Source organism: Aquarana catesbeiana, linkage group LG11 (assembly GCF_042186555.1).
Source record: "Aquarana catesbeiana isolate 2022-GZ linkage group LG11, ASM4218655v1, whole genome shotgun sequence".
Lineage (NCBI taxonomy): Eukaryota > Metazoa > Chordata > Amphibia > Anura > Ranidae > Aquarana > Aquarana catesbeiana.
The window spans coordinates 30817429-30830637 of NC_133334.1; the positions used below are offsets into that span (position 1 = coordinate 30817429).

Here is a 13209-nt window from a genome sequence, read left to right on the forward strand (position 1 = left end):
CAATATGGACACCTGATCATTATACCTACCATATACCCAACAGTATGTGAACACATGACCATCATACCTACAATATGACCAACAATGGGAACATCTGACCATCACACCTACTATATGTACACCTGAACATCACACCTACTATATGACCAACAGTGTGGACACCTGACCATCATCACACCTACCATATACCCAACAGTATGTGAACACCTGACCATCACACCTACCATATACCCAACAGTATGTAAACCCCTTGACCTTCACACCTACATATGACCAACAATATGTACACCTGACCATCACACGTACTATGTGACCAACAGACACCTACCACACACCCAACAGTATGTGAACATCACACCTACTATATGACCAACAGTGTGGACACCTGACCATCACACCTACTATATATACAACAATGTGAACACCTGACCATCATCACACCTACTATGTGACCAGCATGTGAACACCTGACCATCACACCTACCAACAATATGGACGCCTGGCCATCATCACACCTACCATATACCCAACAGTATGTGAACACCTGACCATCACACCTACTATGTGACCAATAATATGAACGCCTGACCATCACACATACTATGTAACCAACATGTGGTCAGGCCAACAGTATGTGAACACCTGACCATCACACTTATATGGCCAACATTATGTGGTCACCTGACCATCACACCCACTATATGGACCTGATTGAGTTCGGGTGTTTCCAGGGAAGGATCCTGTTAATACTTTCTGCACACAAAGACATTTTAGACAATTGTGCTCTTCTAACCTTGTGGTGACGGTTTTGGGGATTCCCTCCTCTGGTAAGGCTTAGACGTTATTTCCTCTATTGATGGATTATTGTTGACTTCAAGCTGTTTTGCATTCTCCTACAAGTTTATGGGAATGTAAAACCCACTTGAATAAGGTCAACTGCAGGTCTGAGGGAGGTTAACTGCAGGTCAGATGCGCCTGTCATTCTGAATGTTCCCAGAAGCGTCTCGCACTGATGCCACCATCAACCAAATCCCATCAACACAAGCTCTTCCAGCCACCAAAACCATTTCTACGTGATACAGCACAGCCGGCTGTTTAACTGGAACTTTGCCCTGAACTGGAAGTCTTATAAGCGGCGAGGATTCTTTATTGCAGAAGAAACCTATTATGGTTTCTTACCTTCCTCCTCGCAGAATGCATGGCATGCTTAGGTGCCGGGAGGAATTATCTCACATGCGCTAGAGTTTCGTTATCCCAGCATGGCCAATCACGGTGGATAAAGTCTCCTAACCTGGAAGAAGCCATGAAGAAGTTGGTGAGGGCGGTGAGGGAGCCTGCAGACGTCATAGCGCTGGATCTGGAGGTGAGTATTGAAGCTGCTTTAGTTCTGCTTTACATTTCAATACAAGGTGATGGCTGGAATCTTTTTTTTTTTCAATGCTTTGGTTGCCATGAAGTGCAGGACACATCCTTGGTCAGCAAAGCATTTAAGTGGAACTCAAACTCGGGGTGGATTTGATTTAAATCTCTAGTAAAAAGGCTGGATTAAAATCAACTCGACTTAAATCATAACTTTTAAAGAGCAACTGTCATCTCTGTCCCGCAGAGGCTCCTCCTCTGACCCGCTGTTGACTCCCCGACAGTCTCATTCATTTTAATGGGACGGCTGGTGATGTGGCAGGGACACAACAAGGGGAGGGACGTGGTGGCAGCAGGTGAGTGGACGCCGTTAACAGGCGCTGCCATGATGGATCTGAAATGACAGGTGCTCTTTAAATGTAAGGACTTATTCTTGCTGGGAGTTAGAATCTTTAACATTTGCAAACAAAATGAAGGTTTTTTTATTTAGAATAATAAGCTGTCAGGTTAGTAAAACAGCAACATCAGAACTGATTCAATCATACAGTTTGTAGTGTACATAGATTTGCAAAACAATGGGATAAAGGAATATTCCTGAACTTTGTTTTATCTCATGGTTACTGTGACATTGTGTGAATGCATCAATGCAGTGCATGTTATCTCAGCTTGCAGAGCTTGGATTCATTGCATGAGTTTACCAAAAATGGAAATCTTGCAGAATATACAGCCTCATGCTACATAACTAAGCTCCATTTCATGCCGAATAAACTAAATTATTAATGCATATTAAATAGAAAACTATCTTTGGATAGATTTTTTTACTCCAAATGCATTTTATTCAAATAAATTTGATCAAAATCAAAAAATCGATTTTAAATTAAAAAAAAAAAATCAGATTTGTTTTTTATTTTTATTTTTATTTTTATTTTAAAAAATAAATAAAAATCATTGATTTATATCCACCCTGCTCAAACCAAAACTTGTATTTGTTTGTTTGGGATAGCGTGTGGAAGGGTTGGAACCCTGCTAAGATAATAATAGTAATAATAATAATGATATCAATAGTATAAAATGTATAATAATAATACTCTTAGCATAAAGTATATAATTACTGATTGTTGTTTTTATTATTATTATCTGAATAGGGTTACAACTCACTAATAATAATAATAAAAACTATAACAGTAATTTTATATATTTTATATTACTACTACTGCTATTAGTATTATTATTATTATTATTATTATTATTAATAATAATAATAATAATAATAATAATAATAATAAATATTAATATTATTAACCACTTGACCTCCGGAAGATTTTACCCCTTCATGACCAGGGCATGTTTTGCTATTCAGCACTGCGCTACTTTAATGGGGTAATTGCGTGGTCATGCAACATTGTACCTAGATTAAATTTATATCATTTTTTTTTTTCACACACATTTTTCCTTTTGGTAGTTTGATCACTGCTGTTGTGTTTTTTTTTTTTTCTAATTATATAAATGAAAAATTCACCAAAGATTTTGAAACCCCCCCCCCACTATATTTTCTACTTTCTGTTATAAAAAATATCCGATAAAATCAAATTTCGTCATAAATTTGGGACAAAATAGGTTTTGCTACATGTCTCTGGTAAAAAAAAAATAAAAATCCCAATACGTGTATATTAAGTGGTTTGTGTGAAAGTATATAGCGTCTACAAACTATGGGATATATATGGGAATTTATTTACACAGCTATACCAGTGATGGTGGGGATCAGTGACTTATAGTGTTACTGTGATAGTGTGGTGGGCAATATGGTGCTAACAGACACTGACTGGGAGGGTCACTAGCTGACTGACATCACTGATGACACTAATACAGTGATCAGTGGTAATACTTAATGATGGGATTGAACCCGCCAGGAAGCCGTCACTGCACACAGCCAATCAGAGGCAGGGAGGCATTTCCTGTCCCGCAGTTGCACATACACACGCTGCCTCTGATTGGCGGTGTGCAGTGCTCGCTTCCTGGCCGGGTCCGATCCGGACACGCTCAAATCCCATCATTAACTTCTTCCTGTCCTCGCTATAGCCGAAAGACGGCTGCAGCGCGGACCTACTTTGCTGGAAGGGGGTCCATAGATGTCCTCCCGTGCTTGAGTGGCCTGGGCGTCTGCTGCAGGGCGTGCGCGGCGCCCTCTGTGATCAGCGAGTCTATGAGCTGATCATGTGATGTAAACAGAGTCGGTATTCACCGGCGGCTGCGAGAGGGACATTGGTCCCGATCGTGGAGAGCCTCTGCAGAGGCTTCTGTGCCACCTACCAGTGCCCACAGTGTCTCGTCACCAGTGCTGCCCATCAGTGACATCTATCAGTGCCCATCAGTGTTGCCTTATCAGTGCACCCTCATCAGCGAATATCAATGAAGGAGAAAAATTACCCGTTTGCAAAATTTTATAACAAACTATGAAACATGTATTTTTGTTTTTTTTTTCAAAAATTTCTGTCTTTTTTTGTTTGTTTAGCAAAAAATAAAACCCCCAGTAGTGATTAAATACCACCAAAAGAAAGCTCTATTTGTGGGAAAAAAAGATAAAAATGTCATTTGGGTACAGTGTTACATGACCGCGCAATTGTCATTCAAAGAGTGACAGCGCTGAAAGCTGAAAATTGGTCTGGGCAGGAGGGGGGTTTAAGTGCCCGGTAACTAAGTGGTTAATAATACTGTACACTCTGCTAATGTCACTGGCTGGGAAGGGGTTAACTGGGTGCCGAACAAGTGTAATGTGTGCTGCTGTGATTCACAGAATCTGGCTGATTTTTCTCCATGAACTCCATGTTGATTTCAGGGAGAAGAAGCAGCCAGATCGCTGTCTGTGCACCGAGTTCTGTGTGTTTGTCCTGTGATTGGCCTCAGCTGATCAGCAGGTGTGCAGCCATAATCATTGGCTGTAACCTGCTGATCAAACTCATGCTGTGTCCAATTACAGCACAGAGCAGCAGGGGCGGTGCGCGCTTGCGCACCTGAAAACCAGGAAGTACGCAGCGGCGTGCCAGTACGTTGGCATGCCTGGCTCTGCAGCCCGCTGTCAGTAAAAGTACTGTGGGCGAGTGGTTAAATGCTGTATTTGATTACTGATTTGTAGTTGATTATTAATATTGTCATAATTTTTAAATAATTGATTCTATTATCTTGTTTGTATTTCTCTGTAAAGGTCACTTGTCAGTTCTAGAACCTCTGAATTGTCTTTTCTCTTTTAGGTGGGATCGAGGGACCAATCACTTACTGTTTAACATGTTACCCGGAGGACCCCCTGATTATAACACCGCCCTGGACGTACCTAGAGACAGGTAAAGGTGTAATATTTATTATTTATATATATATATGTGTGTGTGTGTGTGTGTGTATATGTGTATGTATATATATATCTATATATGGTGCCATCAATGTACGCAGCACTTTACACATATTATACATTCACATCAGCCCCTGACCTCAAGGAGCTTACACTCTAAGGTCCCTAACTCACATTCATACATACACATACTAGGGACAATTTAGATAGGAGCCAATTAAGCATGTCTTTGGAATGTGGGAGGAAACCGGAGTATCCGGAGGAAACCTGCACAGGGAGAATGTGCAAACCCCAGGTGTTGTAATGGTTGGGATCTGCCAGGCGGAAGTGCTAACCACTTAGCCACCGTGCTGCCCAATTATTGATCACTAACTCATTATTATAAAGAGGATTTTTCCAGTGTGGATGGAAAGTTTTGGAAGGAATAAAAAGAGACAGAAAATAATATTGTTTGCAGTTTGTTTATTCTGATCCTTCATTTTTCCGTTCTTTTTTAAAGGGTTTGTAAAGGTTCATGTTTTTTCACCTTAATGCATCCTATGCATTAAGGATGAAAAAGCACCTGGCAGTCACCGCCCCCCCCCCCCCCTCTCCTGTTTTACTTACCTGAACCCCTTCATTCAGTCGGCAGGGATGCGCTGTCTCTCTCTCCACGGGCTCCCATCTCTTGATTGGATAGATTGTTAGCAGCGCAGCCATTGGCTCCCACTGCTGTCAATCAAATCCAATGAATGGGGGCGGGGCCAAGTCCTGCATTCTGTGTCTATAGACACAAATGCTGGACTCGGGAGCGTGCCTGCAAAGGTAACCCCCTCGGGGAAGCGCTTCTCCTAGGGGGTTATCAGATGTGGGGAGGAGGTGGGAGAGTCGACGAAGGACCCCAGAAGAGCAGGTTCGGGGCCACTCTGTGCAAAACGAGCTGCACAGTGGAGGTAAGTATGATATGTTTGTTATTTAAAAAAAAAAAAAAAATTACCCTTACAATCACTTTAGGATCTTAATGATATATTTGTCGTTTAAAAAAAGGCCTTGGTATTCTCTCCGACGTCCACAAGGTGGCAGTCATGTTCCAAAGAAATGGATCAGTTCTGTTCTATAAATGCACATCCAACCTGTTTAGGTGACCCTTCTACTCCTTCATTCTTTATTTGCAGAGCACATCACAGAAATCACTAAACCACTTAAGGACCGGGCCTATTTTTCAAACTTGTTGTTTACAAGTTAAAATCATCTATCGATCTATCCTCTCTCTCCCTCTCTCTCTCTCTATGTATGTGTGTGTGTGTATATATATATATATATATATATATATATATATATATATATATATATATATATATATATATATATATACATAGAAATGTATTTTTTCAGACACCCTAGAGAATAAAATAGCGGTTGTTGCATTACTTTATGTCACACCGTATTTGTGCAGCGGTCTTACAAACGCAATTTTTTGGGGGGAAAAAATACACTTTTTTGAATAAAAAAAAAAAAAACAGAAAAGTTAGCCCAATCTTTTTATATTGTGAAGGATAATGTTACGCCGAGTAAATTGATACTCAACATGTCACGCTTCAAAATTGCGCCCGCTCGTGGAATGGCAACAAACTTTGACCCTTAAAAATCTCCATAGGCGATGTTTAAAAATTTCTAAAGGTTTAATTTTAAGTTACAGAGGAGGTCTGGTGCTAGAATTATTGCTCTCGCTCTAACGATCGTGGCGATACCTCACATGTGAGGTTTAAACACCATTTTCATATGCGGGAGCGATTTATGTATGTGTTCGCTTCTGCAAGCAAAGACGGCGAAACGGGGCACATTAAATTTTATTTTTTAATTTTTTCTTCTTTATTTTACTTTTCATTTTTTTTTTTTTAACACTGTCCTTTTGAAAAAAAATTTGGGTCACTTTCCCTCCTATTACAAGGAATGTAAACTTCCCTTGTAATAGAAAAAAAGCATGACAGGACCTCCTAAATATGAGATCCGGGGTCAAAAAGACCTCAGATCTCATATTTACACTAAAATGCAATAAAAAAATAAATAAATGTCTTTTTTTTTTTTTTTTTTTTTTTCCAAAAATAAAAAATTTCCCCTTTAAGACCATTGGGTGGAAGTGACATTTGACGTCGCTCCCGTCATCCAATGTTATGGAGCCGAGCGGGGGCCATCTTTCCCTCACTCGGTTCCATGATACTGAGGGGAGAGGATCGGATCATCTCCGCCGCTACCGGCAGCTCCGGTAAGTGGTGGAGATGATGGTAGTGCGGTGGGAGGGGCACCTCTCCCACCGCCGATAAAAGTGATCCCGCAGTGAATCCGCCGCAGAGACCACTTTTATCTGAAAGAGGACCGCCCGCCATTTAACCGCTTCCCGACCACCTCACGCAGATATACTGCGGCAGAAGGGCTCGTACAGGCAGATTAACGTACCTGTACATTGCCCTTTAAGAGGTGGGAGCTCCGTGATCGCGGGTCCCGCGGACCCAATGTCCGCGGGGATACCTACGATTGTCTCACAGTGAGGAAGAACGGGGAGATGCTAATATAAACAAGCATCTCCCCGTTTTGCCTAGTGACACTGTCACTGATCTCTGCTCCCTGTAATCTGGAGCGGTGATCAGTGTCGTGTCACACGTAGCACCTCCCCCCCATAGTTAGAAACACTCCCTAGGACACACTTAACCCCTACAGCGCCACCTAGTGGTTAACCCCTTCACTGCCAGTCACATTTTTACAGTAATCAATGCAATTGTTTAGCATTGATCGCTGTATTAATGCCAATGGTCCCAAAAATGTGTCAAAATTGTCCAATCTGTCCGCCATAATGTCGCAGTTACGATAAAAATCGATGATCGCCGCCATTACTAGTAAAAAAAAAAAAAAAAAAAAAAATTACTAAAAATGCCATAAATCTATCCCCTATTTTGTAGACACTGTAACTTTTGCGCAAACCAATCAATTAACACTGATTGCGATTTTTTTTTTTTTTTTTTTTTTTAGCAAAAATATGTAGAAGAATACGTATCGGCCTAAACTGAGGAAAAAAATTGTTTTTTTATATATAATTTTTGGGGATATTTATTATAGCAAAAAGTAAAAAATATTGTGTTTTTTTTTTTCAAAATTGTCGCTCTTTTTTTTTTTGTTTATAGCGCAAAAAATAAAAACCGCAGAGGTGATCAAATACCACCAAAAGAAAGCTCTATTTGTGGGGAAAAAAGGACGTCAATCTTGTTTGGGAGCCACGTCGCACGACCGCGCAATTGTCAGTTAAAGCGGCGCAGTGCCGAATCGCAAAAAGTGCTCTGGTCAGGAAGGGGGTAAATCCTTCCGGGGCTGAAGTGGTTCAGAATATACCGGGGTTACTGCAGCGATCTGCTGCCATAACAACGGTATTCAACGTCAAAGTACCGACATATAACAACGGCGGGCGATCCGTAAGTGGTTAAAGCGGGGGTCCACCCATCAATCGTTTTTTTTTTTTTTTTTTTTGAGTTCATTCACAAACTTTTCTTCTCAGCATTACATAGTCACATATTGTGTGTAATATGTCCGCCTGTGTCAGATTTCGTCGGAAAGAATAACTTTTATTATTCACTGCAGGCGGTTTCCATCTTCATTGTGGGCATTTGAAGCCCACAAGCATTTATTTCCTGGATGCGGTGAATGCTGTGCTCCCAGCATTCACCGCTCATTCCCGCACATGCTCAGTGGCATCCTGGGAAGCCTGAGACTAGCTCCCAGGAGTCTGGGAGAGGCTAGAAACACGCCTACTCCCACGGGAGGAGAACCAGGAAGTGCAAAGAAGAATGGAAAAATAAAAGGTAATTACGGCGATTTAAATTTTTTTAAACGGCATGTCAACATCTAGGCAAGGAAGAGAATACATACAGATATTGTTCAAAATTTGGGTGGAACCCCGCTTTAAATCTGACCCCCGACCTTCTCTCCAGTCTTGCATAGTTATACCGGCTCCTCTCCTGGACTGGAATGACTTACTCTGACTTCACTGCACACTGTGAGCTTCTCACAATGTGCATTAGAACCTGCTGCATTTCCTGGCTGAAGGGGCACTCAGCATCATTTAGCACTTTCCTCCCAAGGGTCGGTCCACAATAGAATGTCCGGTTTAGTTGAATATCCATGTATGTAATTGATAAATTGTAGCCTCACAAAATAAGTATAAAAATCTCCAATCACTTTATCTGGTATAATTCAGCAGGTGGAGGGAGATGGAGGCTGATCCTACAGTCCAGCAGGCGCAGCAGATCCCCCTCCTAGACGGGAAGGGGCGAACTCCCAGGAGCAGGGTGACAACACAGGAGGACAGTTTGTGAGATAAACCTCGAGCGTTGTCACCCTGTGACAGGAAGTGCCCCAGCAAGGACCTTCATGGCAGGATTACCAGATGGTATATGAATTCCTTCCCTTTTTAACTGGGTCTTGACGTCCAAGGGGGTTGGAAGGACCACCCAATCATGTGACCACTATGATTGACTGTGAGAGCGATCGCCTTATCAGGAACTGGTCAACGATCATTACTAGAGATCAGAAACAATCTATGACCGCTCGGTCACTGTGCAGGGGGGGCATATACCGTATATACTCGAGTATAAGCCGACCCGATAATAAGCCGAGGCACCTAATTTTACCACAAAAAACTGGGAAAACGTATTGACTCGAGTATAAGACGAGGGTGAGAAATGCGCAGCTACTGTAAGTGGAAAAGAGGGTCAGCAATGCCCATTTGCAGTCATAGGTCCCCCGAACTTCAAACTCGGTAGTTAAGGGTTCCTAGATGCCCCCTAGCTGCAGCCAAAATTTGGGGTCTCTGAACCCAAAGGGTCCCGAAATGACATTGCTGCAGATGGACACAGTTGGCCGATATTGGGGCCCTGTATCTCGGGGCCACTTAGTGCTAGTAACCCCAAATTTGCTGTGCAAACCCAGTGGAACTAGCACCACAATATACTCAAAGCTGGGGTTCCTAGCATCAAGTGGCCCTGAGATACGGGGCCGCAAATCTGGTTCAGAAAATGTCAAGCACTTTTCTGCAGCAGAGAATGACATTTTCCGAACTGACTTTGGGGCCCCGTATCTCGGGCCACTTGGTACTAGGAACCCCACATTTGGTGTGCAGACCCAGTGGAACTAGCACCACAATATACCCAAAGCTGGGGTTCCTAGCACCAAGTGGCCCTGAGATACGGGGGCCCCAAAGTCGGTTCAGAAAATGTCAAGGACTTTTCTGCAGCAGAGAATGACATTTTCTGAACCGAATTTGGGGCCCCATATCTCGGGGCCACTTGGTGCTAGGAACTCCAGCTTTAATTATGTTGTGGTACTGGTTCCACTGGGTTTGCACACCAAATTTGGGGTTCCTAGCACCAAGGGGCCCCAAAATCGGTTCGGAAAATGACATTTTTTGCTGCAGAAAAGTGCTTGACTCGAGTATAAGCCGAGGGGGGCACTTTCAGCACAAAAAAATGTGCTGAAAAACTCGGCTTATACTCGAGTATATACGGTAAGTGGTATGTGAGTGTTAAAGCCCGCCCTATTTGCTGCTGGACCTGTGTGTTACGTGGGCTGCAAGGGGTTAAAAAAAAGCTGCTGATTAAATAGGATTGAAAGTTACTTTTGAAACAACATTAACTATGTTAAAACTTTATATGAAATTTAAGGGGTATATTTATTAAACAAAAAAAAAAAAACAAAAAAAGTGCATGTGATCTGTGGGGGACAAAATGAATGTTATTGGGCTATTTCCAGTGCTGTTCGAATGTTATTAGTTAAAAGAGGAACTTGATTTCCCTTCATGCTGGTCCCATCCCCCCTCCCCTCCCCCTCCTTACTGGCACTGCCATCCTTGATGGTCCTGGAGCAATAAAACAATGTGAACAAAATCAAATTTCTTCATCACTTTAGGCCAATATATGTATTCTGTTACATATTTTTGGTAAAAAAAAATCCCAATAAGCGTATATTTATTGGCTGCACAAAAGTTATTGCGTCTACAAACTTTGGGAATTTTTTTTTAATTTTACTTTATTTTTACTAGTAATGGCGGCGATCAGCGACTTATAGCGGGACTGCGATATTGCGGCGGAGAAATCGGATACTAAGGCAGGCCATACAGCGGTCCCGCTTATAACTACCTTCAAATACGTAGTATAAGGGCCTGTCTGATCGCATACAAATTAAAAGTGTTTAGATCTGACCTCATATTATAGGGTTTTTGGTAAATCTAAAGGAAAATTGTACAAGGAAGTTGTATAATGTGTGGCCAGCCTTAGTGATTGGGTTTACATCTCTATTACTTATTTCAAGTTTCTTAAGAGCTTTTTCCCCTCCAGGTACAGGTTTTATATTTTATAAGTATGGGCAATATTCCTTGAATATTACAGAGAAGAGCCTCATCATAGCAGAGGACGTCTCCAGCCTGACCTGATAGTGACATTGATGTCTGTGGGGTGTACGCCCCCCCCCCCGCCCCCCCAGGACCTCTTCTGTCCATTGTTTTTGCTCTGTAATTATAGTTGATGGGGCGGCTGGTGTCTCTGCGCTGACAGCTCCTCACACTGACTCTGATCATCAGATGTTATCACCGTCTATAGGGGTCATCAGTACTATATGTCAGTCTGTATAGAGATCACAGCACACGCCAATATTGCTTGTCCCATGAATAACCCGTGTGGATCTTATCTGTGTAATGTGCCAAAATCTTCTATATTGTGTATTCACATCACCCGTACATTGTGTCATTCTGCACTAGGGGGCGCTATTGTTAGAGCTCTGCGGAGCTCACCATTAAATCTGACTCCGGCCTTCCCTTCAGTCTTGCTCAGTTGTACGGACTCCTCTCCTGGACTGAAATGTCTTACTCTGATTTCACTGCACACTGTGAGCTCGTCACAATGTGCATAAGAAGCTGCAGCAAGTCAGACTGGAGAACATCCAGCATCATCTAGCTCTTTCCAACCCAGACTGCCTGTCCCTGGCCCGCCCAACATTCAGTTCTTTCAATGGTGGAGGCTCAGCATCACCTATGCAAATGCAGCTTGTCTTGGAAAACCCATTCCTCCAGACTGAAAACCAACCATCAGAGCGTTTTGATATTTGCATAACTCCTCCCAAGAGCCAGCCCACTGCTTGCATTTTAATATTTGCATAACTCCTAAGAGCCAACCCACTGCTTTCATATTTGCATAAATCCTCCCAAGAGACAGCCCATTGGTTGCATTTTATTTTTTGCAGAACTCCTCCCAAGAGCTAGCCCACTGCTTTCATTTTAATATTTGTATAACTCCTCCCAAGAGGCAACCCACTGCTTTCATTCTAATATTTGCATAACTCCTCCCAATGACCAGCCCACCGCTTGCATTTTAAAATTTGCAGAACTCCTCCCAAGAGCCAACCCACTGCTTTCATTTTAATATTTGCATAACTCCTCCCAAGAGCCAGCCCACTGCTTTCATTTTAAAATTTGCAGAACTCCTCCCAAGAGCCGGCCCACTGCTTGCATTTTTAATATTTGCATAACTCCTCCCAAGAGCCAGCCCACTGCTTGCATTTATAATATTTGCTTCCGGCCCACTGGACTGCTGTGATGTTTTCAGGAACCTATGTACAGCACCCTCTCAGCCACTCCTACCAGCCATGATCTACCTGTATCGTATAGAGAAGCACAGAGACTCGGTGATGACTTTACTGGGTCTATGATAAGACATGTAATAAAAATACAAAGGTGTTGTTTAAAAATGTAATTAGCATGTTGATGAGGGGGGAAATATAAGCAGATTAAACTTTAGCTTTAGTTATTAGACTAGTAATATTAAATGTATATTAGATCTCTGCCATCTATATTATTATTTATATTTTACAGTGCCTTGAAAAAGTATTCATATGGTATTTGATAGGATTTTATGTGATAGACCAACACAAAGTGGCACATAATTGTGAAGTGGAAGGAAAATGATAAATGGTTTTCCAAATTTTTTATAAATAAATATCTGAAAAGTGTGGCGTGCATTTGTATTCAGCCCCCTAGCTATTGCCTTCAGAAGTCACCTAATTAGTAAATAGAGTCCACGTGTGTGTAATTTAATCTCAGTATAAATACAGCTGTTCTGTGAATCCCTCAGAGGTTTGTTAGAGAACCTTAGTGAACAAACCGCATCATGAAGACCAAGGAACACACCAGACAGGTCAGGGATAAAGTTGTGGAGAAGTATAAAGCAGGGTTAGGTTCTAAAAAAATATTCCAAGCTTTGAACATCTCACGGAGCTCTGTTCAATCCATCATCTGAAAATGGAAAGAGTATGGTACAACTGCAAACCTACCAAGACATGGCCGTCCACCTAAACTGACCGGCCGGGCAAGGAGAGCATTCATCAGAGAAGCAGCCAAGAGGCCCATGGTAACTCTGGAGGAGCTGCAGAGATCCACAGCTCAGGTGGGAGAATCTGTCCACAGGACAACTATTAGTCGTGCTCTCCACAAA

At 42.1% G+C, this 13209-nt stretch overlaps 1 protein-coding gene across 4 annotated transcripts in view; it reads left to right on the forward strand.

Annotated features, from left to right (window-relative positions):
- Positions 1-13209, forward strand: part of EXT2 (exostosin glycosyltransferase 2) — a 113710-nt gene that overhangs the window by 5098 nt on the left and 95403 nt on the right. For all 4 annotated transcript variants that reach the window (XM_073604160.1, XM_073604159.1, XM_073604162.1 and 1 more), the window contains exon 3: positions 4608-4697. In XM_073604160.1, coding sequence (XP_073460261.1) covers positions 4608-4697 — 90 coding nt within the window. The remainder of the gene's footprint in view (positions 1-4607; positions 4698-13209) is intronic.